Source organism: Anomaloglossus baeobatrachus, unplaced genomic scaffold (genome assembly GCF_048569485.1).
Source record: "Anomaloglossus baeobatrachus isolate aAnoBae1 unplaced genomic scaffold, aAnoBae1.hap1 Scaffold_164, whole genome shotgun sequence".
Classification (NCBI taxonomy): Eukaryota; Metazoa; Chordata; class Amphibia; order Anura; family Aromobatidae; genus Anomaloglossus; species Anomaloglossus baeobatrachus.
The window spans coordinates 146,761-173,996 of NW_027441934.1; the positions used below are offsets into that span (position 1 = coordinate 146,761).

At 46.0% G+C, this 27,236-nt stretch overlaps 1 protein-coding gene across 1 annotated transcript in view; it reads right to left on the minus strand.

The window, feature by feature from the left end:
• The window catches only part of LOC142260687 (uncharacterized), a 59,627-nt gene that overhangs the window by 23,165 nt on the left and 9,226 nt on the right, over positions 1–27,236 (minus strand). The window contains exon 3 of the mRNA XM_075332053.1: positions 10,284–10,288. Coding sequence (XP_075188168.1) covers positions 10,284–10,288 — 5 coding nt within the window. The remainder of the gene's footprint in view (positions 1–10,283; positions 10,289–27,236) is intronic.

Sequence of the window (27,236 nt, forward strand, 5' to 3'; positions counted from 1 at the left end):
GAGCGGAGCAGTGTGTGTACGAGGTGTACGGAGCGGAGCCATGTGTGCATGAGGTGTACGGAGCGGAGCTGCATGTGTACGAGGTGTACGGAGCGGTGCAATGTGTGTACGAGGTGTACGGAGCGGAGCCGTGTGTGTACGAGGTGTACGGAGCGGAGCCGTGTGTGTACGAGGTGTACGGAGCGGAGCCGCGTGTGTACGAGGTGTACGGAGCGGAGCCGTGTGTGTACGAGGTGTATGGAGCGGAGCCGTGTGTGTACGAGGTGTACGGAGCAGAGCCGTGTGCGGACTCCCCCAAAAGAGTTAATAATTGCGCCATTGGTAGCCATGGTCCTGGATTCTGTGAAGGGGTGACAAAGTGAGGTAATGGAGGCTGTAGGGAGACAGGAGACTGAAAGCCGTGGACGGACATGGAGCAGATATCCTGGAAGACCTGGGACGAGCAGCAGAGGCACTACCAGTCACAGGCATACAGCAGAGGTCCTGAAGACTGCAGACAGGCTGCAGAGGTACTGACACCCACAGGCAGACAGGTAACTGAGGTATTGGAAGTCGCAGACGTCCTGCAGACCTCAGACAGGGGCAGACATACTGGAAGCCACAGGCAGATTGGTAGCTGAGGTGCTGGAGGCCACAGATAGTCTGGAGATGTTCTGGAGGCTGCAGACAGGTCGCTGTGCACAGACTAATAGTCCTAATACCAGGACACAGGGGTGTATCTTGGTAGCCTTATATAGGCCAGTTAAGCTCAGCACATGGAGCGTGTCCGGATACTTACAAAGCCCAACGTGGAGCACAGGAAAATTTAGCAGAGCGGGGGAAGGAGCAGATCCCAGACACGGGACAGGCGTGTAACAAGTGGATGTTGTCAGACAAATATCCAACAATGATCCGGAAAATTGTGACAACTCTGAATTTCTCTTCCCCTTACATCTATTGATTAGTTTTCTATTGATCTATTCTCCCCTTTATCAGTGAATACCATTTATTTTTATCCAGTAAAATAATAATTGCAGATAGTGAAAGTCATTCTTCTGTTACCCAAATCTTTGCTGAACATTACACAATGTACATATCACATTCCTCTAAATAATGGGGACAATCTAGTTATACGGTACCTACCTGCACACAACCTCAGATCCTCACAAGATCTCCTTCTCTACTCCTCTCTTATCTCCTCTTCCCACAATCGCATACAAGATTTCTCCCGTGCCTCCCCCATACTCTGGAATGCTCTACCTCAGCATATCAGACTCTCCCCTACCGTGTGAAGCTTCAAGTGGAACCTCAAGACCCATCTCTTCCAACAAGCCTACAACCTACAATAGCCCTCAGTCCAGTACACCACTGCGCAACCAGCTCTGTCCTCACCTATTGTACCCTCACCCATTCCCTGTAGACTGTGAGCCCTCGTGGGCAGGGTTCTCTCTCCTCCTATACCAGTTTTGTACTGTTAAAGGAGTTGTCTGACATTAGCTTACCAAAATATTGAGTTTATCTGTGCTGTATTGTCATATAAAACACCCCTACATTGTTATTTGTTTTCTAACTTTTGTTCCTCTTGAATTATCCCTTTATTCTCTGCAGATCTTTGTTTACATTCAGCTCCAGCAAACTGACCACTTCCTTTGCTAAACCTCCCAGTCAGTGTCCAGCCCCGCCCTCTGCCCACACATTCACTGTCAGTATTCTGCCCCAGCACCTGACCTCTCATCACAGCATTATAAATAACAGCCTCACATCAGGGTCTGCCCCACACACCACATCAGGCTCTGCAACCCTTCCCACACACACACGGCGCTCTGCACCGACCCCTCCCCACCATCGTTCTGTACCGACCCCTACCCCCATAGGAAACACATGTGGGCTACATCTACATTCACATGACCATTCCGTTTTTGCGGTTCGCATCCGTGTGCCTTCCATTTTTTTGAGGACCGCAAAAAACGGAAGCAGCAAGAAAGATAAATAGATGAGTAGATCTAGAGATGGATAGATATAGAGACAGAGAGATAGAGGGATGAATGAATGAATGGATGAATGAATGAACAGAGGGATAGATAGATAGAAAGATAGATAGATAGATAGATAGACATAATGTCCTACCCCCCTGCATATTCTAAGCTGGCACCCTTTAGTGACTTTCATGTGGCACTAAAGAGTGCTTAGCCTTGTATTTAGCTAAAAAAAATAATTTAAAAAAAAACAACGTGGGGTTTCCCCTATCTTTTGTAGCCAGCTAGGGTAAAGCAGATGGCTGGAGCCTGCAGATCACAGCTGGCAGCTTCACCTTGGCTGGTAATCCAAAACAGAGGGCACCCCACGCTGTTATTTTAAATTAAATAATTTAAAACAAAAAACGTGGGGTCCCCCCCAAATTGGATCACCAGCTAAGGTAAAGCGGACAGCTGTTGTCTCGTATTCTCAGACTAGGGAGGTCCACTGTTATTGGATACTCCCCATCGTAAAAATAGCAGGCTACAGCCGCCCCAGAAGTGGCGCATCCATTAGATGTGCCAATCCTGGTGCTTCGCCCCAACTCATCCCGTGCCCTGGTGCGGTGGCAAACGGGGTAATATATGGGGTTGATGCCAGATGTGTAATGTCACCTGGCATCAAGCTCTGGGGTTAGTGATGTCACGCGTCTATCAGATACCTGACATCACGAACCCAGTCAGTAATAAAAAAAATAGACAACAAAAAAAGTTTTATTTGAAAAAACACTCCCCAAAACATTCCCTCTTTCACCAATTTATTGAAAAGAAAAACAAATCCGGTTCCGGCGTAATCCAATAAGGGGGTCCCAGGACGATCCATACCATAGCCAATGTCCCAGTCAATGAAGAACACAATGTTCCCCATTGGCTGGGAGAGCAATGCAGTGACCTGAGCTAACATCAATAGGTCAGCCCAGGTCACTGCAGGGGATGACGAGCGCTGCCATCAGGAGGTTAGATGAGATCATTACCTGCTGTGACGATCTCCTGCACTGCTGATGTCAGCGCTGTCACTGCCTTCTATGCCTGCCGCGTTCTCAGCGAAAACTCGTGGGAGCCAGTGACGTCACCACTAGTGACAGTCTCGGGCCGCCCGCGAGACGGGCAGAGAAGGCAGTGACAGCGCTGACGCAGGAGATCGTCACCGCAGATAATGATTTCATCTAACCTCCTGACAGCAGCGATCGTCATCCCCACAGCTGTACGCACTGCAGGGTGAGAAGCTGCTGATACTGTAGTGCGAGCAGCCGTGAGGCTGGCAGGGAGCAGGACACAGACTGCACGGGCACTCCTGCTATCCTGAGCAGGGGGCCCGGTGCTGGCGGTGACACCGTGGGCGAGGAGAGTACAGGGTGCGGGGAATGTGTGGGAGGGTGCAGGGAAGGGGCGGTGGGGACTCATGCACTGTAGCCGCCCAGCAGGGCGGCAACAAGCTGTTCCCAGATTTGCATGTCAACATGGTCCTGCCCATGTTGACATGAAATGACCGGAAGCAGCAAAATCGCGGCAGGAGCGGTCACATGACCACTCTAAGCCGGGAGAGAGGGGCTGACAGCAGGGCAGGTAAGTGGTCACTATCTACTTACCTGCCCCAATGTAGCCCAATAGGGTAATAATAAAAAAAATCAAAATAAGCCGGATAACCCCTTTAAAGAAAATATACACCCAAAAAATCCTTTATTTGGAATAAAAGCCGAAAAAAACACACCCTCTAACAAAACTATTACTGATGTTCCTTTTTTGAAACCTGAACAAAGGGATTCAAACGAGACACGCGAACATCTAGCAAAAATCAGATTGCAGATAGAGAAAATTAGAAAAGAGAGGGACCTTTTTGAATCACAAAGTCTAAACATCCCTGAGGATTATACTGATGTTACCCATGATAATGATTTTATCGATTTATTAAACCTGTCCACGCATGAGGATGTCATGCTTTCACCAGAGGTGCAAGTTTCACCTGTTTTACAGGCCACTGACACCTCCTCCACGAATAATCCCACGAGCAGTAAATGCATTACGATCGATAACACCCGCAAAACTACCCCTTTGGTTCCTTTTTTGCCCCCAGCCAGGGCCAACAAAGAGAGCCTGATAACAGACTTCCTAATTCCAAAATCAACCACGAAAAAAAGAAAAAACATTCTAGAGGAGTCCGAGCAGGACGCCGGCTCCAGCAAAAAAGAAATCAGACTGTTTTAGGATCTAAATCAGAGAAAGTCACTAGTAACATCTTTAATCTTTCCAGCTATGACCTTGATAAATGAGAAATTTTAGTACTACGCAAAGGCCTTTCTTTTTGTCCTTCCTATAAGTCAAAAGACTTTGATGTTTTCATGGATGTGCAAAATTACATCAGAAAACTAACTCTGAAAAGACATTTTCTTCTAATTGCCCCCTATACTAATACTGATATTGCTAACTCTTCCACAAACCCCCCTTTTTTTCACACTAAAGTGAGACCTAAATCTAAATTCTACCCTACGGGGAGCAAAGGCCACCATATTAAAACTTTTAGCGATTTAGTTCTCACAGATCTCAAAGAAGTGTTTAACACCAATAGGTGTATAAAACACAATCTTACAAGCAAAGAGAAATTAGCATTAAAAAACCTCAAAGAGAACCAGCAAATTGTTATTAGATCTGCTGATAAAGGAGGAGGTATAGTCGTCCAAGATAGAGGTGATTATATGAAAGAAGCTTTAAGGATACTGTCGGACCCTGCATACTACCATGTTGTCGAATGGGTTAATTATGAAACAGCAGTGATAGCCTATAGAAACATGATACAGAGAGCTATTGAAAATAATATTTTCGATTCAGCCGAAAAAAGGTTTTTACAGTTAAATAATTTTAATATGGCATTTTTCTACCATCTACCTAAATTACACAAAAATTTGGTTAACCCCCCAGGTCGCCCCATTATTTCGGGTATTAATTCCCTCACAGCTAATTTAGCAGCATATGTTGATCAACTAATGCAACCACATGTGTTGGGGCTCAGTAGTTATCTCAGAGATTCTTCTCACCTCATAGATATTATTAAAGATGTCCCCTGGAAACATTCCTATCTCTTCATAACTATCGATGTATCTGCTTTATACTCAAACATTGCGCATGATTTAGGTCTTTTCAGCTTTTTATATTATCTCAAAAAAGACAATAGATTTCCAGATATACAGAAGAATTTTCTTTTCGAGGCGATGAGTTTTATATTACATAACAATTTTTTTATTTTTTCTGATAAATTATACCATCAACACCTCGGCACAGCGATGGGATCAAAGGCAGCTTGTTCCTATGCTAATTTATTTATGGGGCTTTTTGAGACCCTCCACATATATGATGGGGGTTATAATAATGACATAGTCGTCTATAAAAGATTTATAGATGATATGTTCTTTATTTGGGACAATGAACACAATAATGTTGACCTTTTCCTCAGTTCACTTAAAAACAATTCTTGGGGACTAGAGTTCACGCCACCTGTTCATGAAAAGACCACACATTTTTTGGATCTAACTATTTACCATCATGACAGTAAAATAATTACCAAGACCTTTTTTAAACAAGTTGATTCCAACAGCTACATCAACTTTAATAGTGAACACTATAGTAAATGGTTACAGAATATTCCCATCAACCAGTACAAAAGAATTAGGAGGAATTGTACGACAGATGAAGATTTTAAAATCCAAGTAGATATATTAAAAGACCGTTTCCTAGAGAAAAAATACCCTAGGAAGCTGCTAAAAGGAGCATATAAAGCCACCAGAACTTTTGAGCAAAAGGATCTGCTTGTCTCCAAAAAATCTTTTCAGCTAGCGAATAAGGCAGAAAATACAGATCATACAGATAATGCCTTTGCCCCCAACTTTATCACCACTTTCAGCAGCGATAACTTCAGAATCAGAAATATTCTTGTAAAACATTGGAATGTGCTCTTAAATGACTGTTTTAAAAAATATTTTACCGTCCCAGCCTGGTATCACTTTTAGGAGAGCCCCGACCATAAAAAATATATTAGCCCCTAGCAGGCTGAAAAGGCTACAGAATCTTAGGACCACAACTCCAGTGATAGGGTCTTTTAAATGCTACACCAGGAATTGTTTGTGCTGCAAAAGCATTTGCCACAATAGGACATCTTTTTGTTCCTTTGGGGGGTCTGAAAATTTTCCCATCAAAGACCATTTGACATGCCAGACAGATCACGTCATTTACCTGATAGATTGTGTATGCGGTAAACAATATGTGGGGAGGATGAGTCTAGGACTTCACAATAGGCTTAATTCGCATAGATATAATGTAAAAACCGGCTATATGCTACATGGTTTGTCGAGACATTGTGCTTTATTCCACAATAAAACAATATCTTTTACAATTACTCCTATAGAGCTCATTTCACCTAACATACCCAATAGACTTGAATTTTTGAGCAAGAAGGAGACTTTTTGGATCCACAAGCTCGGCACTCTGAAACCCCATGGTCTAAATGAATTAACTGATCTTTTTTACTAATTTGCCATTTATTAATTTTTTACTGTTTTAGAGGCATTGGTTTCTTTTACAATAATCCCATTGTCTTTCTATATAAGTCTTTTTATATTTTTACACTTCCCCATTTTTATGCATTTTTATAAAGTTAATGTTTTTATATTAAATGTAATTTTAATATCACTACTTATATACTCTCCAAAAAGTTTCAGTTTCATAGAATATATGTATGTAGGTGTATATATTTATATGTGTATTTATGTATTTAAGTGCGCATTTGATCATATGCCATCAGTTTTTTATATTATTATTAATAATTTTTTTACCTTCAATATACTCCCTTTTTGCCGGTTATATATTTTTATCCTCATTTGTATTTTTATATATATGTTTATATATGCATATATATAGGGATTTTTTATAACCTTATACACATTTTTTATTTTTTATTTTTCATTTAATATGATAGGTGCTACTATGTGTTTGTCCCCATAGAGCTTTTAATATGTATGAATTTTCCACGGCTTTCTACAACGCGTCTCATGTCACGTTTTGTTATGACTACCTATAACACAACAGGTTTCTCTACAAACTTGTAGACATCTACTTTCCCCCCCCCCCCTTTTTTCATTATTCATTAGGATATGGGTATACGAGACATTATATATATTTTTTTCCCCTTACTATCATAACTCGAATTACTTTTCTGCATATCTGCTCCTAAATACCCCCTTCACATTTCCATCCATAGATCCCCCCTTCTTTTAAATTCCTTTTGTCTATCCTTTTTGACACTGCACAATTGTTTCCTATCTTGTTCCTTGATATTCTTCACGCGCATGCGCTATGATTTTTTCCCACGCTCTGAACCCATTTCACCCCTGTGAGCGGGTTTCCCTGAACAGCGGAGTTTACTCGCGCTTGCGCAGTATACATCTTCTCACGGCTTCAAACTTTTGATTCACTTTCACTAACACAGTAATGTTCTTCGACAGAGTTAAATACGGCTTTTTTGCCCCTAATATGCAAGGGTTTTTTTCATTTGGCTCCTCTTCCTTAAATAATTAAACACTTTGTAGTACACATTTATTGTTTCACAAGATTTTATTAAAATTATCAAATATACTCCTTTTTGCCTTCTATGTTCACAGTAAAACCATTTTTTTGCACATCTCCATCACATTTTCAAAATAACACTATGACTTTATACCCTTTTTGTGTGCCTTAGGGATTTCAGTAGTTTTTAACCGGTTACACCCCACATTTTTTTCTTTTATTTCTCTCTCTCTTTTTTTTCTGCCTGTTCCACGTGGCGATTAGTCACTGGATTGCTGACGCCATTTTTTGAAACGTGGCTACTCCTTCCACTGTTATATATGTATTGCATGGCAGCAGCATATGTCATTCTGTTTCTTTCTTTGTCCTGATGAAGAAGGCGGAGATGCCTTTGAAACGCGTAGACCTGTGTTAATAAAGGAAAGAATTCATTACATCTCCTGGATTTGTGGTTTCTAGCGCAGCATTTAACCCGACTTCTCTACCTACCCTGTGATCTGCACCATGATAGACATTTGGCTCATAGCACAATGTCGGGCAAACACCTTCTTTCACAGAAGTAAATCTTGGAGAAAATCCCTCACAATAACTATTGCACGGACGCTGCAAAATCTACAGATCTGGAATCTTCAGACTGTAATCCTGATAATTTAAGTGATTAGAAAATGTTCATTCTAATACGTCATTCAGAGAATTCCGGAATTCAGAAAATGAAGAGGAGGAAGGAGAACCAATAAGAAGGATATGAGAAGATATCCAATACGGAACGATAAGAAATTAACTTGAATATGAATGAATTTAGGGATAATGTGTCATGAGACTGTGTCCGCCTCTGGGGAGATCTCTGGTGAGTCTGGGATCAGAAGGTCACAGCGCCTTATTGTTTACAGGTCTACAACTTGATTTGAGGGAATCTACTTTATTTTAGTGCTGCAGGGGTTAAGGACTCTTTCCTAGCTGGCTGTCCTTAATCTCAGGTGCATCTTTTTTCTGGCCACTCCCATTTTTTATAAAAAGTAATGTATCTTACCAGATTCTCATTTCATGCTGACCTCTTTGGAAAGAGCCTATCTCTGGAAGAAGCTGAAGAGTTGTAATTATTGCTGCTGTGGTGTTTAGCTGCATTGGAAGAGCTTGAAATGTTTTTCCTTTCTATGTCTATTTTCTCTTTATCTCCTTTACCTGTTGTGTTAATGCAGTGGGGAGACTAATGCTCTTGCCTGCCACCTCACTAGCCAGAGCGAATGAGTGCCTAGGCACGTGATGATGATGGGGGGAAGAACCCGTATAGGGACATTAGGGACTGTAGGGTACAGATTCAGGTGAGTTGCAGATGGTGTTCCCTCTCCCCATCATCAGGGCCTTTTTTTTACCATTTCTATTGTTACCCTTGTGTTACGCTGCACGCTGAGTGTCTGTACACTCTGGCGTGACATAATGTTTTGGTTTTGACACCCACAGTCTTTTTTTTTTTATTCTTTATTTATTTAGATTAGTTGGAATCAACATAAACACTCCAAGGCCTAACAACCCAACTACATCAAGATGAGTGTAAAGCTGGGTTAACACATAGCGACAGCGACAACGACGTCGCTGTTACGTCACCATTTTCTGTGACGTAACAGCGACCTTGTAAGTCACTGTTATGATCGCTGCTTAGCTGTCAAACACAGCGACGCAGCAGCGATCATAACGTCGCTACATGTGCAGAGAGCAGGGAGCCGCGCACACTGCTTAGCGCTGGCTCCTTGCTCTCCTAGCTACAGTACACATCGGGTTAATTAACCCGATGTGTACTGCAGCTATATGTCACAGTGCAGGGAGCCGCGCACACTGCTTAGCGCTGGCTCCTTGCTCTCCTAGCTACAGTACACATCGGGTTAATTAACCCGATGTGTACTGCAGCTACATGTCACAGTGCAGAGAGCAGGGAGCCGCGCACACTGCTTAGCGCTGGCTCCTTGCTCTCCTAGCTACAGTACACATCGGGTTAATTAACCCGATGTGTACTGCAGCTACATGTCACAGTGCAGAGAGCAGGGAGCCGCGCACACTGCTTAGCGCTGGCTCCTTGCTCTCCTAGCTACAGTACACATGGGGTTAATTACCCGATGTGTACTGCAGCCACATGTGCACAGAGCAGGAGCCGGCACTGACAGCTGAGAGCGGCGGAGGCTGGTAACGAAGGTAAATATCGGGTAACCAGGGAAAGGTCTTCCCTTGGTTACCCAATGTTTACGCTGGTTACAGCTTACCGCAGCTGCCAGACGCCGGCTCCTGCTCCCTGCTCGCTTCATTTCGTCGCTCTCTCGCTGTCACACACAGCGATGTGTGCGTCACAGCAGGATAGCGACGACCAAAAAATGAAGCTGGACATTCAGCAACGACCGGCGACCTCACAGCAGGGGCCAGGTCGTTGCTGGATGTCACACACAGCGACAGCAACGGGACGTCGCTGCAACGTCACAGAAAAGGGTGACGTAGCAGCGACATCGTTGTCATTGTCGCTGTGTGTGACACCACCTTAAGATTCCAAATATTGAAATAAAAACAAGGTAAACAATAGACCTAATAGAAAGGCAACTAGAATTTAAACAGACTATCAGACGTGATAGCCTAAAGCAGATCAGAAGAGAAAGAAAAAAGAAAAAGGAAGAAGAAAAGACCGAGGAACAAGGGGTATTGAAGAAAGGGAGGGTGGGGAGGGGAGGCAGGGTAAACAAGGCAAGGCAACACACCGTCTCTGCGAACACAAGCCAAGCACCACTCCAGACCTACAATGACGCCCCACCATTGGACTCTGCGCAATCCCCCACCAGGTCTCAGTACTCCACTGTTTGTTGTAAGTCCATCCACTCTCTCCAAGTGGCCCAGAATTTTGTGTAGGAGTCATGCACAGAAGAGGTCAGGTCCTCCATGTGCATGAGTTCATTGGATCTGGCAATCCACTGTGCGACAGTAGGTGGCACTTGACTTTTCCATCTCTCAGGAATGCATGACCTAGCAACCATTATAAGGAACTTCCTCAGTGAGGATCTGTAGGCTTTTAAAGGGGACCAATAGTGATGAAGCAGGAAGGCCTCCGGTCCCAATTCCTCAGTAGTTCCGGACACCTTCCGAATAATATCGGATACTCCCAACCAGAACGGCCGATTCGCCTCGCACTCCCAAAACACATGAAGCAATGTGCCCTCATCCCTACCACACCTCCAGCAAGTGGGGTCCGCCGACGGAAATATGGCGTGCACCTTAGTTGGCACCCTGTACCATCTAGAGAGCAATTTGTAGCTGGCCTCCTGGAACCTAGAGCTAATGGATGAGCTGTGTGCTAGTGAAAACACCCGCTCCCTCTGGTCAGGAGACAAGGCAATACCAAGGTCCCGTTCCCATTGTAGGTTGAAAGAAGGAAGAGGCTGATCAGGGGGGGAGGACAACATCGCGTATATTACCGAAAGTGAATGACGCACAGGGCCCACTCTCCCACACAGGAGTTCAAACTGTGTCTTGGGGAGCAAAAAGCGAGTCCTAGGCGGAAGCTTACTGAAAAAATGTGCGAGTTGCAAACATCTCCACTGTCCAAGCAGAGCTGGGGTCTGTCTAACAGCCAACATGGATACTGAGGACCAAACCGCATTGTCCCCAAAGTCCTCCGTCCGATCTAACCCATTATGCACCCAGATTTGAAATATGGGGTCTGTTTTACCTGGCTCGAAAGAAGGATGGCTCAGGATAGGGGTCATTCTAGAATGGGAGGGGATCAATCTCGCACGAACCGAGGCCGTGTCACAATATGTTGCTGTTGGGCCAATGTTTGGGTGTGCCTTCATCAGCACTGGAACCTCAAAGAGTACCCACGGCAGTTTATTTAATGGTATGGGGGAGAAGGACTGCTCTAACTGCACCCACACCTTCTGCGTACCGTTCCTGCACGAATCTATAAGTTTTGTAAGGTGTCCTGCCAAGTGATAGAGTCTTACATCAGGCAACCAATGTCCCCTCTGTGTTTGGGTCTCAACAGGATTGTTCGTCGTATGCGTGCTGACCTCCCTGCCCATATACAAGAGGACTGGACCAATTCAAGTGCCTTAAAGAAGGCAGACGGAATCTTTACTGAGAGCGCTTGTAACACGTACAAGATCCTGGGCAAAATGTTCATTTTGTAGATTTGGCATCTACCAAACCAGGAGAACAGAGTCTTCCCCCATTGGTCACAGTCCCTCCTAATTGAGGCAAGCAAGGTAGGAAAATTATTTTGGTATAGGAGACTAGTATCTAGTATCTAGTATCACTAGTGAGATGTATCCCCAAGTAGCTGAGAGACTGGGCTGCCCACCTGAAGCTCAAGGACAACTTTAACTCCTTCACCTCCTTAGGACAAAGGTTTATATTCAACGCTTTAGACTTTGGGAAGTTAATTTTGAAATTGGACAGTTGTGCGTAGACCTGAAATTCTCTCATTAAGTTAGGGAGGGATATTCTGGGCGCGGATACAAAAACCAAAAGATCATCCGCGGCTACTTTATGTATGATCTGGTGAACCTCTATGCCCGCGATGTCACTATTGGTTCGTATGTGTCTGAGGAAGGGTTCCAGAGTCAGGATGAATATCAATGGAAATAACGGGCACCCTTGGTTGGCGGGTGCCGTTTGAGATGTTAAATGAGTCCGAAAGGATACCATTCACCCGTACCCAAGCTGAAGGGGCCGAGTAGAGAGACAATATCCATCTCAACATTCCATTCCCCAACCCCAGACTCCTGAGCATGGCCTCCATAAATGTCCAGTCTACTCTGTGAAACGCCTTTTCGGCATTGGTCGAGCTCTGGAGTTAAAGGCCAGCAGAATGTGTGGGGTCAGCTTGTCTCTGAGTTTTTTATAATATGTGAGGGGCAGTCCATCAGGTGCCTTGCCTGACTTAGAGGATGCTATAGCATCCCACAGCTCTTGGTTTGAAATTGGAAGCTCCAACGCTGCCACCTCTGCTTCCGTTAGCTGCGGCATTTTTGCCTTTCTAATATAATCTACAATTTTGTTATTCATAGCATTAGTGGACTTTGGAGGGCTGCTTGCATTTAAATTATAGAGGGCCGCATATAATTTTTTTAAAATATCCGCAAATTCTAGGGATGAATGTAACATAGTGTTTTGAGGGCGTAAAGAGGCGATTTTAGAGACGAAGGTCGACGCTTGTTGCTGTCTAAGGGCTCTTGCTAATGTCTTACTGCATTTATTTCTGTATTCATAGAAATGTCAACGACAACGAGACAAAACCCGCTTCGCCTTAGAGTTAAGGATTTTCTGTAAATCATCCCGGACTTTAAAGAGCGCTCCGCCCAATTCCGTCGAGGGTAATTGTTTGTGTCGGGTCTCTAAAGGCCGCTTTACACGCTATGATTTATCTAACGATCTCATGAGCGACGTGACATGCCCAGATCATAGTTACGATTTGCCGAGATCGCACATAGCTTGTTTACTAGCGGTCACACGTAACGATCACACATGCGACGCAAAATCATTCAGCGATATATTGTTTGACCAAGTCGGTCGTGTGGATGTTGTTCGTCGTTTGCAGGGTGTCAAGCGTACCATTATGTTTGCTGCTATCCTAACGACGAACAATATTTTGAAAATGAACGACGTGTTAGTGATCAGCGATTTGCAACCTATTTGCGATCGTTCGGAGTCGCACGTAGGTGTCACATGCAACGACGTCGCTAACGATGCCAGATAAATCGTAGCGTGTAATGCCGGCTTTAGTCTTTCAGCCGCGCCAGAAGCATAGATATCTCTAGTTCCCTTTCCCTCTTCAGTCTTGCCCCCTGTTGAATAAATATGCCTCTAATGACACACTTATGGGCTTCCCAAACTGATGTTGGGGGAGTATCCTCTGAGGTATTCAAGGCAAAATAGTCAGGGAAATGTTTATCACACTTAAAACTTCAGGATTATCCAAAAGGGACGTGTTCAACCTCCACTGCCACTGAAGTGGTATGGGAGATTGCAATAGTATCGTAACCGTGCAGAGAGCATGGTCTGAGTATGTTATATTCTCTATTTGGGCCTGGGACACCCTGGCAAGCTCACTATGTTTGATAAAAAGATAGTCAAGTCTGGAATATACTCCATGACCTGTTGAATAAAATAAGTAGTCCTTATCGGATGGATGAAAAAGCCTCCAAGTATCCAAAAGTTGATAATCATGTAGCATGCACCTAAGCTTGCGTAAGGCAGACAATGAATATGTGGAAGAGCCCGAAGAGGTATCCTGGGCCTGATTCAAAGCTATGTTGAAATCTCCCCACACAATGAGTGTACCCTCCACAAAATCCTCCATAGTTTCCAGGAAGCCCGCTAATGTCGTAATTTGGCCCACATTAGGTAAGTAGATTGAGGCTAAAGTGTATATGTGCGAGGCGATCCTACCCTTTACCAAGAGCAACCGTCCCGCGTCATCACTCCGAAAATCCAGGTACTCCCAAGGGATGGAACGAGAGATGAGAATGCTAGTCCCGCAGGACTTCGAGCTAGGAGAGAAGCTGTGGTGTACCTCGGGAAACCAACGGTTCGACATCTTGAAAGGCTTGTGCTTGCATGTATGCGTTTCCTGTAACAAAGCAATTTGAACGTGAACTCTTCTCAACATGTTAACTAAAATGGATCTCTTGCCTGGACTATGTAGTCCCTTAACATTAATAGTTCCACATTTCACATCGGCATTCACCGGTTCGTGCATGACTACCTATCTGGGTGGAGATGCCCCCCTGCAATCAAAGGACGGGAAAGGGGAGGTTAGGTGTTTAAGAAGAAAGGGGGAAAAGAGGTATAAAAGTCTGAGACAGAAAGAGCTAGACAAGGAGAAAAGAAAAAAGAGAAGAACGAAATCAAAATACAAGTATACAATTCTAAACGGTCTCAAGAAATGTTTGAGACCTGGTGTTCTCGGAAGTGAGAACACCCCTCGGGGTACGTGGAACACCAGGGGTCAAAGCCATTCAGATTCCAGGGATAAATGAGAATATACAATGTGCTAAATCTGAAGGAGGAAAAACACAATCAAAGGTCCAGATATGAAAAATAATATTATTGAACCAAACATAGGAGGAAAGATGGTGACAAAAGATGTGGCGGATATAACAAAAAACACCTGGGTACAAAAAGGTACATATAGGCATCCAATTACTATTTATATGCAATAGTTGAAAAAACATAAATATATTGCTGACAAATGTACAGAAAAGGAATATATGCCTAGAAGAAACTACAGCAGAGAGCAAAATAAAGACAGAGAATTAGCACTGTACCATGCTATAATAGACCAAATGAATGGTCAAAATAGAGAAAAAAAATATACATGCCATACTGCGTTAGGCCCGTTTCACACGTCAGTGAAAAACACTGACGTTTTTCACTGGCGTGTAAAGCACGCACATGTCCCTCCGTGTGCCGTGAATCACGGCACACGTGGGTTGTCTAAGTGCAATTCGAGCTCCGTTCTCCGTGGCCCGTGATTGCACTTAGAGATTAACTCACCTGTGCACGCTCCCGCTTTCCATGGTGCTGATCGATCCCGCGGTGCAGCATCCGGCCGGCGCTGACCCCCGCAGCAGCTGCTTACGGGTCAGCTGTGTCGTGCATCATGAATATGCGCGACAATAATGAGCCGGCTCAGAAGCAGCCGGCAGAACAGGCTGCAGAGAGCGTCGCTGGAGCCGGGTGAGTAAAAATGATTTTTATTTTAAAAGCACGTTTTTTTCTGGCACGTGTTTCACGGATCACACCACTGCGTGGTCTGTGGGACATCAGTGATGCCAGAAAAAAAGTAAACGCTGCACGGAGACATGGTCAGTGAAAAATCACTGATGTGTGAGCAGACCCATTCATTATAATGGGTCTGCGTATGTCAGTGATTCTGGTACGTTTAAAAAAAAGCACAAACGTACCAGAATCACCGACGTGTGAAAGAGGCCTTAGATAGAGGATATCAGACAGTACCTGCACGATAGTAAGACCCAGAGGTAAGCGTCTACCCGTTTATTTTTATGTTTTTTCAACTATTGCATATAAATAGTAATTGGATTGCCTATATGTACCTTTTTGTACCCAGGTGGTTTTTGTTATATCCGCCACATCTTTTGTCACCATCTTTCCTCCTATGTTTGGTTCAATAAAATTATTTTTCATATCTGGACCTTTAGATCGTGTTTTTCCTCCTCCTGTTTTACTATTGCGATTTGTCCTTTTCTAATTAGTCCTAGATTTTTGGTGCAGTATTTATTATGTATTTCTTCATATCTCTATTACAACATCTATAATTTAATATGCATCTTTTTCCATCAACCAATTTTTTAACGTGCTAAATCTATCAACTCACATCTCACCCCTTCGCAGACGGCGTCCATCAGAGAAGACAAAGGCATCCTGTCAGAAACATGTCCATCAATCTGGATTTCCAAGAGCGGGCTCCCCCGCGCTCACGAACTCCCATGGACCTCCTCGTGGCCCCCGAGATGTACGACTACCTCTTCTCTTTCTTTGATGTTGGCCGGGAGGTCTGTCCAGCTGTACTTGTCCCTATTATGTATACCCCTTTCACATGTAAAGCGCCATGGAATTGATGGCGCTATAATAATAAATAATAATAATAATAATAACCAGTTGGGGATTTTGACTGCAGGAATGTCCAGAAAATGAAAAGGACCCTCCAAGTCCTCTGGATGTTTCAGGAGGAACTGCGCTCCATTGTGACGAACAATAAGATGAAATGGATGGCCCATCTGTAGGAGGCTCCTTTCTCCTTAATTCTTTGGAGCACTGGCATAAGCTGACACCTCATATAAAGGATCCGAGAAGAGATGTCTGGGAAGAGCTTTATTTCTGACCCCTCATACGAGACAGTCCCACGGGTCCAGGCGTGCCTCAAGATGGCTTCCTTATCCGTGTAATAGTGTAATCTGCACAGAACATCTCGTGGGGAAGAAGCATCCACAGGCCCCTGACGGTACACATGGTGTACTCTGTTGATCATGTATGAATTGTCCTCCGGGTTTCCAGTGATTTTGTTGAAAATTGAAATGACTGACTTTGAAAGGGATGCTGTTGAAATATTCTCTGGAAGGCCTTTCAGATGGATTTTATTCCGCCTCCCTCTGTTTTCCTGGTCATCCAGCAGGATGGCGATGTTTTGTACGTGCATTTCAGTCCTGGAGAGATCTCGTTCCAACATGGTAACCCTTTCAGAGAGAACAGACACCGCCTCCTCTATTCCGGCAGTGCAGGTGTTAAGCAGGTCAATGTCCCCTTTAACAATAGAGATTGCTCTTTCATGTGCAGCCTCCATCCTGGTCACAAGGCAGTCCAGATCATTTTTAGTGGGAAGAGCTGCCAGTAGTTGTAAAATACGGTCTGCATCTGCTGAGGACATCACAGGGTTAATGCCTTGCAGGGCCTGTCCTCCTTCTTGCATCCAACTTGTAGCAGGAGTCTGTCTCCTAGGGATCCCTTCTAGGGTGGTATGCTCTCCCAAGGGGGCTGCACTCCCTGTGTTCCCAGGGGGGCATTCTGGTTGCAAGAATCTCCCCTCAGCGATCCAGAGCAGCCCTCCATACCTTGCACTGTAAGGGGGAACTGGAGCTTTCCACTGCCATTTTCCTGCACAGCTCCCACATCAGCATACGCTCCTGTCGCCTCAGGGCTCGCCTGTGTCTGGAGCAAGTGCTGTACTCTGGCACCCGACTGCACAGATCCCGCTCCACGCTGTTTCTTGGCAGTTTCCCCTGCCGATGACCTCTCTCCTGCGCCACCATCTCCTGGGACTACGATGTCTGAAGGGGACCGTGCAGCCGCCGGTGCCATTGCTGGGCCCAGCCTGGAAGTTGGTGAAGGCTACACACCTTTAAAAAGGCGATCCGCCGCCGCACTGCTGCTCGGTGAGGTAGGGTGCCCTGCGTCACCCCTGTCTTCCTCCTGGACATATTCTGCTGCAGATTTAGCAGATAAATGGCACCTGGTCTGAGGAGCTCTAAGGAATTGTACCGCCCTGGGGGCTCGGCCACTGCTGCCGAGCTGCTCGGATCTGGGCTCGCTGGGTCGGTGGCTCGAGCACCTCCGGACCGGGCGCCACGTCGCTCTCTGAAGGGGTTTTTTTTGGTGATCGGGTGGGTGCACAGCCGGGGCCGAGATAGAGATTGTTCATGATGTCACCCACGGGTTGTGGTGATTATTGGCACCACTGCTGCTGGTGATGGTGGGGGCTCCCGGGTGCTGTGTTTTGGCGCAGTTAGGTGTTGACCCCTCCGTGGGTAGGGGATGTGGGTCCCGGGGCCCGCTGGGGTGATGATGCCAGAGGGGTGCAGGACAGGGCGGCGTAGCGCGGTTCGGTGCCAGAGGGCACTGGTGTACTCACTCTGAGGAAACACACTGGAGTCACTGGTAAACCAAAAACGGGATGGTGGTCGGTGCCCACAGCCAGCTGCGTTATTCCCCCTACTCAGGTTGATGGTGTCCGTCTTTCTCCTGCACCTCTGTAAGCTGTGTGACTACTATGCCTGAACAACGGTAGTCCGCTTCCCAACTTGTAGATGCCGGAGGAGCTCTTTTGCCCGCAGGCGCTGGCCCGTGGGATCTTGGTGCCTGGGCAGTGGCTTCCTATCCCCCTCGGTGGGCTGTTGCCTTCTCTCAGGACTTGGGGTGGGAATGGACCTATAGTCCAGACCGCAATCAGTTAATTTGCTTCTGCGCCTTGTACGGGGTCTGAGTACCCTTTCCTGGTGCTCCGGTTTCAGTTTGACTCCCCGATTCGGTACCGGCGGACCACTACCTGGACCCGGTGTCTTGACGGTTCCGCTGGTTGTACTCCCGGTCTCCTGCAGACGGCCACCACCGCCTGTCTCCTGGCCACAGGGTCCCTAGGCTCCGACCTAGGCCCTGACAGACTTTTACTCCGCTCACACTTCTACCTCCTCTCCTTTCCTCTCCCTAACTTCAACTCCTAACTTCAACTGTCTGGTTTTCCCCGCCCATGACCATCAATCCTCCTCGGTGGGCGTGGCCAACCGCCAAACTCCGCCCTCGGGTGTGGACGTCTGGTACAGATGGGGATGACTCAGGGTTTTTGGGTGACTATTGCTACTTTTTTGGGGGACAGGTGTAATGCAAGGGCCTATCTGTGACCCCCTAGCTAGGCCAGGGCGTCACGTTCCCCCTTGGTTTAATGCAGACCATCCGCTGCCGGGCCACCAACACCGGGTTTATTTTTCTTTTTCAACTGTAAAATAGAAAAAATGGGAAAACACAATTATACTAACAGTATATACATCAAGCAAGCTTTGTATTCAGTTCTTCCCATTACGGGAGGCATTCACTTAAACGTTACGGAACATTTTTAATAACATTAACGGATCCATGTCTTTCCGCTTTCCCACCCAAGCAACCTGCGCCTTGATGCTGCCCCTAAGAAACAGGCAGCACCCCTTTTCCCCAGTCCGGAAAGGGGAACTGGCCCAGGTCACCCAAGCGGAACAGGTATGGTACCTCGCACCCTGCAGTCACTCAGAGGCCCCACGTCCAGGGGACCCCTGCCCCGAAGGATCGCCACCGGCTTCAGTGGTGGCGGGCCTTGGCCATCATCTTCCCACAGGCCCATCCTCCAACCAGCCTCTCCGGAGACTGGCAACAGCTGGAAGGAAGTAAAGAAGGTATTATTTACAAGCGGGATCTGCTGCCGGCACAGCCTCCTCCTGCAGCTTTCCCACGGCCCACCACCGGGCAGCACAAGCCCCCAATGCCACCTGCACTCACGAGCGACACTGTCCCACAGGACTCCATTTTCAGCTGCCGGCGGTGCGGGAACGACTGCTCCGACTGGATTCCTTAACTTTAGAGGTTAACTGGAACATCAACAGGGTCCCAACGGGGACTTTAAAATGGTAGCCGGGTACCGCTACCTTTCAACACTCTTCTCTTTAAACAGCGATCTCGTGGCACAGCTGCCGTAGCTGCCGCTCCTAGTATGGAGCATCTTCAACCTGCTTCGGGTCAGCTTGCGTGGGGGACGGGCCCAGCTGGAATCCCTCCATGCCGGCTACGACTGGCACCTTTGGTAACGAGGGACCCCGCTGTGACGTGGCCTGCTCTGCCGCTTGACAGCTACATCCCCGCCGTGCCTCAGCCGAGGCTGGGTGTCTGGGAGCGGTCAGTGGGACTTGCGGTGCTGGCTTCTGGGCGAGGATCGCCTCAGTTGCAGCCGGGCGGACTGCCGGGGCTGTCATCATCTCCGTCGCAGCCGGGACGGGTGCCAGGGCGGTGACAAAGGTAATGCCAGGGGGCCCCAGGTCTGGGCCCTCTCACACAGACGCTGCGGGCTTCGCTACCGGTGACAGGGGTAACGGGTCGGTCGGGGCGGTGGCCGCGGGCGTGGGCAGTGAGGAAGGTTGCGTGGTGGATGGCTGCAGGCCGGGCCCCTCAGCCGCAGCGGCCGTTCCCCCGGGGACATAGGGGCGTGGGTCGCTTACCCGCTCCTCTGAGACCACCTCCACTTCATATGCCCGCACGGTTGCAACCAGGCCCTTCATCTCCGACATCCACTCCGCCATCATGGAGTGGACTGTGGCCTGGAGCTCCTGGCACATCCTGCTGCTGGATCCAGGAACGGGTTTCGGCAGAGTCCTGGCGTCTCTGCACGCTGTAGCGCTAGTTACATGCCGCCATTCTTCACCCGCTCCCCCGTGGTTTCTTCCAGGCACTTCTCTTGCTTTTTGCAGCGCCGCTGGAAGAAGATGACTGAGGCGGGAAACTTCACGCCCAAAGTTGGCAACTTCTCCGATTTTTCAGAGGGGCGCCGCTGACGGTAACTTCAAGGCGCACTTCCACGGGTAAGTGGACTGGTTCTATCCGGTTCTTGACGCCAGAAGAGGTCGATGTGTACTGCCCTGGGGGCTCAGCCGCTGCTGCCGAGCCGCTCGGATCCGGGCTCGCTGGGTCGGTGGCTAGAGCACCTCCAGACCGGGGGCCACGTCGCTCTGTGAAGGTGTTTTTTTTGGTGATCGGGTGGGTGCGCGGTCGGGGCCGCGATGGAGATTATTCGTGACGCCACCCTCGGGTTGTGGTGATTATTGGCACCACCGCTGCTGGTGATGGTGGGGTCTCCCGGGTGAGGTGTTGTGGCGCAGCTAGGTGTTGACCCCTCCGTGGGTAGGGGATGTGGGTCCCGGGGCCCGCTGGGGTGATGATGCCGGAGGGGTGCAGGCCAGGGCGGCGTAGCGCGGTTCGGTGCCAGAGGGCACTGGTGTACTCACTCTGAGGAAACACACTGGAGTCACTGGTAAACCAAAAACGGGATGGTGGTCGGTGCCCGCAGCCGGCTGCGTTGTTCCCCCTACTCGGGTTTATGGTGTCCATCTTTCTCCTGCAGCTCTATAAGCTGTGTGACTACTATGCCTGAACAACGGTAGTCCACTCCCCGACTTGTAGATGCCGGAGGAGCCCTTTTGCCCGCAGGTGCTGGCCCGTGGGATCTTGGTGCCTGGGCGGTGGCTTCCTATCCCCCTCGGTGGGCTGTTGCCTTCTTTCAGGACTTGGGGTGGGAATGGACCTATAGTCCAGACCGCAATCAGTTAATTTGACTTGGTTTAGTTGCTTCTGGGCCTTGTACGGGGTCTGAGTACCCTTTCCTGGTACTCCGGTTTCAGTTTGACTCCCCGATTTGGTACCGGCGGGCCACTACCTGGACCCGGTGCCTTGATGGTTGTACTCCAGGTCTCCTGCAGATGGCCACCACCGCCTGTCTCCTGGCCACAGGGTCCCTAGGCTCCGACCTAGGCCCTGAAAGACTTTTACTCCGCTCACACTTCTACCTCCTCTCCTTTCCTCTCCCTAACTTCAACTCCTAACTTCAACTGTCTGGTTTTCCCCGCCCCTGACCATCAATCCTACTCGGTTGGCGTGGCCAACCGCCTAACTCCGCCCCTGGGTGTCGACGTCAGGTACAGATGGGGGTGACTCAGGGTTTTTGGGTGACTGTTGGTACCTTTGTGGGGGACAGGTGTAGTGCAAGGGCCTATCTGTGACCCCCCTGGCTAGTCCAGGGCGTCACAGAATCACATCCTCACACCACCATGGCCAAGCCACCCCCCCCGACACCCACTGTCTTATCAGTTGAGCACACTGAAGTCCTGGACAGGGGCTTAAATTTTGTCCCTGGCATTTTTTTTGCTGTGGATAGAAATGTTTCAGGTCAGAATTACTCTAGTAATAAATTTACAACGTGTAATGAATTTGAAGAATTATCCTTCTCTGAACAGAAGGCCATTGTAATGCTAAACTAAATGGATGAGGATCGTAATTTGGAAGAATTGGTGGGGGACCATGATGTAAAACCAAAGGCCTCAAACCCTCATTATTATCCAGTAACATCTCGCGTACCATCATTACACATGTTCCAGAATATGATAGAAAAGGACCAGTTGGCTCCGCACCGTTATGTCTCCTCCAATAAAAGGTATATAATTTACAAAAAATCTATTTAATGCCGATTTGTGAACTAAAAAATAACAACTGTTTGGTTATACGTAAGTCAGAGAAGGCGGGATGTATAGGGCTATTGATGCCTCTTTATATAAAATGAGAATATGACATATGACAATAATACTACTTACCGTAGATTGCAATCAATGCAGATGATGTATTTTCTAAAGTGTTATACAATATTTTGGATGAAGGTTTGAAAATGTTTTTTAAATAAACTTACAATAAAATTACTTTTTAAAAATGTCCAAGGTGTTTTTCTGTAAACTCGCCGGGTGTCATGGCGGCATCAGACGCTGTTCAGACCACAGACTGTGACACTCCACACTATACTCTCTCTTGTGCTTCTGAGTTGCACAGACCAACAGCCCTATGCTCATTAGTGATCGGACTAGCAGGAGTTAATTTCCTGCCTACTTTTCAGATTAAATATATAACATGTAATAGCGTATGGCTTCGAGATGTGTTTTCTAGATTAGGAGGAACAAAGCTACCTGTAACTTGTGTCCAATCGACCTGTATATGCAGAGACCCTGATTCCAGCGATGTGTCACTTACTTGGCTGCTTGCTGAAGTTTTGATAAAAATCAGTTTTATCTGCTTAAGATCTACCAGTTCTCGAAATACTGCTCTGTGTATAACCCTCCCACACCACTGATTTTCAGTTGTATACAGTGAGCACAGACAGAAAGCTGCCAATCAGGGGTGGGGATGGGGTTATACAGAGCTGATGGAGATGGAGGATACATCGCAGCAGATTTACTAGTTATCTAGTGATAAGCCCCTAGCGATAATACAGTGACTTTATCAAAACTACAGCAAGAAGCTCAGAAAATTACACATCATTGGAATCAGAGTCTCTGTCTGTCACACGTGACAGACAGTCCTGTGGTGTCCGGCAATAGAAGGTCACAGCGTCTGGCTGTGCAAAATGGTTCCTGATTTTCTATTGTTCCTGCTGTCAGTATACAGTGTACTAGGTAGTTTTTCTCCCAGGTTTTCATCCTTTTCCATTTAGGATCCAGGGGAGCTCCTCTTCCTTTCAGCTGTTAATCATCTGTATTTCCCCTTGGGCTTAAATTCATTAATTTTCCCTGTGATATTCAGTTATTATTATTAATAATAATGAGCGCCATTTATTCTATGGCGCTTTACAAGTGAAAAGGGTATAGATAAAAAACTAGTACAACAATCATGAACATTATGAAAACAGACTGGTACAGGAGAGAAGAACCTGCCCGCAAGGGCTCACAGTCTACAGGGAATGGGTGAGGGTACAATAGGTGAGGACAGAGCTGGTTTTGCAGTGGTCTAATGGACTGAAGGTTACTGCAGGTTGTAGGCTTGTCGGAAGAGGTGGGTTACAAGCCCTGGATGCAAGCAGGTGGCTTGCACGCATCAGTAGGATCGTTGCTGCTCAGTTTACTGAACTTCTTACTGAGTCGTCTAGAGATAAGTTATTGTTTTCCCTTGTTTGTTATCTATTTGTGGCCTTTAGTGCCTAATGGGGTTGACGAAGAGCTCATCCCATCTGCTCCCTACTTAGGGCTCAGATCAGGGTCAGCCTGGAGTCAGGTATCCGGCTCGGTGCATAGGCGTGGAACCTATCAATGGCAGTGAGGGAACCCAGGGCCCAGTGTTAGGCTTTGTCAGGGGTCACTGTCTCCCCCTTCCCTAGACACAGGGTTTCCCTTTCTCCTGGTACTTCCTCGTACCTAGCGTGACACTGACTTTATATTATTCTGATTTTTAATTAAGAAGTAAAGACTTAGTGACAGAATCCCTTCACAAAACCCCAGCATAGGTATCATAAATGTTACTTGCTCTTCATTAGGTGATAGGCCTCTTTTAGTTCTTGTCTCTTCTACACCCATAATCTAAACTGTAATAAAGGTTTGTGGGCAGAGATAAGTGAACCCGAACAGTAAAATTTGCACCGAACACAGATTTTATAAAAAAAATAAATCAGTGATGGAGTTCAGAGTTCGGGTCCATTATGTATTCTAACCACTATCTCTCATCGCTGTGCTCGGGTACACTCGGTACTAACCACAGTGCGAGCTGCTTTCAGTGTTTCAATGGCTTTCAAGGGGAGGTAAAAACATTGTTATAGACTTCACTCCCCCGGAAATGGTCTGATTATGGCCGGTTGTGACCCCTGACAATAACCTGCAGCTAACCCTCACCAACCCTATAGAAATCGTGCACATTTTGTCGAGCAGGAATACCTCACCCTAGGCAAACCCTGATCTGGGCCCTAAGTAAGGATGGTGGGTATGCACTGGACGTCAACACCACGAACGCTAACGGAGACAAAAGGAAACAATACAGGGGAAAAAGAGATGCTACCACGTGAGCCCAGGTATATAGCAAAAGTCAAACACTTTTCTTAAGAGCAGTTACCACAGACATCTATGGAACAACAAGAGGAGAAGACAGCTAAAGACCACAGCCAGGAACAGCTATAAACCACACTTAAAGCACCCCATGGTAAGGTTTATAAAGGAAGTCAGAGACTGGCAACCGAGTCCGCTACTGCAGAAACAGAGAACTGTCAGATAACAACACGTGCTGCCAATCTCTGGGATTTTCTGATTGATTGCTCTCAGTGAGAAAAACAAAATTATAATTTTGTAGTTGTGATACCTTTTATCTGCCCCCCAATGGCTTGCCAGAGTTTACCAAAGGCTAGACTGGGAAATCTAAAACAAACCATGGAGGCCATAGGAGGAAACAGTTTAATAAGCAAGCGTACTGGAAGGCAATACGTAACGCCAAAAGCCGCTGCCGTAAAGGTAAAGTTGACTACGACTCATTCACAATTTCCACCTGCCCCTCCATCTGTTAGACCACCATTATGATTGGGGGTCCCAGATAGCGCTAGACAATTGTCTATTAGAGGCCAGAATGCTCTCCTGCATCTGCATGATGTGACAAGTGCCGAGACGGTTTCCAGTGTGCGCCCACCAACGTCAACAGGGTTAGCTATGAAGAAAAGTCAGAGATAACCCCCTACACGTGGGTCTCAAAGAGAAACTGGCTCAAAAGCTGAAGGCACATCTGCTCTGAGATCCTCTGCAGTAAATAGGACCTGGAAAGAGAAATTGTGCAAAATAGGGTCTTATCAAAATAAAATCAAAGGTGAAACATCTCCGAAAGGAGGTGCAAGTCTCAACCACCATAAAATGCCTGGGGCCGCAGCGGAACCCACGTGGAGATACAAACAATGGAAGGAAAAAAAAGAGTTAATCTCCTGCGCCCCAAAACCAGTCCAAATAATATAGATAAAATGTGATTTATTGGTCAACGAGTTTAAAAGCCCTCAGAGGCTTCTTCATCAGGACTAGCATATACAGGTGAAAGGCACATATATATATGGTCTAGTAAATGAGGGGGCGAGTGTTCACAATGATCAGAGAAAAAAAATATCAAATGACATGTTACAGAAAAATAACACAAATATGTTCTTAATAATTCTCATAAAACCACTGTAAAGAGATACAATGTGATAAACACCAAATAAATAAAATAGATAAATACAAATCAGTGGGGATCAGAACCCCAAAATAAAAAGGGAAAAAGAATGTGTGTATTTGTTCATTAACCATAGGAGCCACCAGAGAAGATCGGTGTCATAATCCAAATCGCTCGTAATCATGAGAAACAACATTGTGAATACAAGAGCAGAAATTAGTGCAAACACAAATGAATAGTTCTTATAAATACACATATTAGCTGAAACCAGCCATTTATCTCCAGCAACAGCTTCTTTTCTCATTCTCTTCACTCTGAACTTGTTAATAGTAAAAAAAACCCCTATAGATTTGCGCAGGACATGAATATCTGATAAAAATGATTATAAAAAACCCTAATTAACATCAGGTAAAATGTATCAACAAACATGAAGCAAAAATAAAAAGGGGAAAACACCATGAGGAGAGTGTATGAGAACCCCCCAAACTGTGACGCCAGTCCCTTAGAGGTGGTATAGGAAGCAATGAGCCCAGGACCAGTGTAGGGCTACACCCGGTCAAGAGGGTGATAAAGAAAACGAACCAACGCAATTAACCCACAGTGGTCCCCCATTCAGATTGAAAGAAAAAACAGCTCCAACATAGTAATGAAACCATCACAGCAGGAAACATTCTGGAGGAGGGAAACAAATAAAGGTAAGAAATACATAGAACCTGTGTAGACCCTGTGTATATATCGATCATTAATCCATAAGTAGTAAGGCAGGATGATCATTGAATGCATCAAAACAGTTGTATTAATATTTAAAGGGGCATCATGTGGAGTGAGTTGTGCACACAATTGCGTGCATTTAAAAGGGATAAATCTCAGATATGATTATCTACTGATGAAGAGAGTGCAAAATCATATACAATAAAACTAAAACAAATAGTAGTACCCACCCTCAACGAGACAGAATGGATACTATTAAGTCCAATAAAAGGTAATAGTATCAAAAATAAATAGTATCTATGTATTTATTAAATTGGTTGGTAAAAATATCCATATATCTAATTGTTTAATATCATGCAATGATTAATCATTAAAAAGCTAAAAGATGTAACAATAGAATCCAGCATTCAGTCCAGGGCGGGGGAGGGGCAAGAAACACTATTAGATTTCCACATGGAGAATAGATAATGGACTTACATATATTAACTAGTTAAAAATAATTATTTCAAAAGATCCGTAACTTCATTCAGACCCAATGGATTCAAAGTCTTCAATTTATGGATCCAGAAAGTTTCCTTCCGATTCAAAGTCTGAATACGGTTAGGAGCTTCCACTGGGATTTGCTCATTTGGGGTAAAACTGAGCTTTACTGTCTTTTGTGAACCAGAGTACAATGCCTCGAGAGTCCATGGAGCAAAAACCCTTTGGCAATATTGTGCCTATGAGAATTAATCCTCCGATGTAGGGGTTGTGTCGTCCTACCTACATACTGTTTACTACATTCACAGTCTATCAGGTAGATCACAAAACTCGATTGGCAATTGAGGTGTTGTTTAACTGGATAACCCTACAGATGTATCAACAGGCGAACAAAAAGTATTCCTGTTGTGACAAATGGATTTGCAGCACATGCATTGCGGTGTCATACATTTGTACGATCCCCTTGTTCTAATAACCGGTCCACTCTTATCACCCCCAACCTTT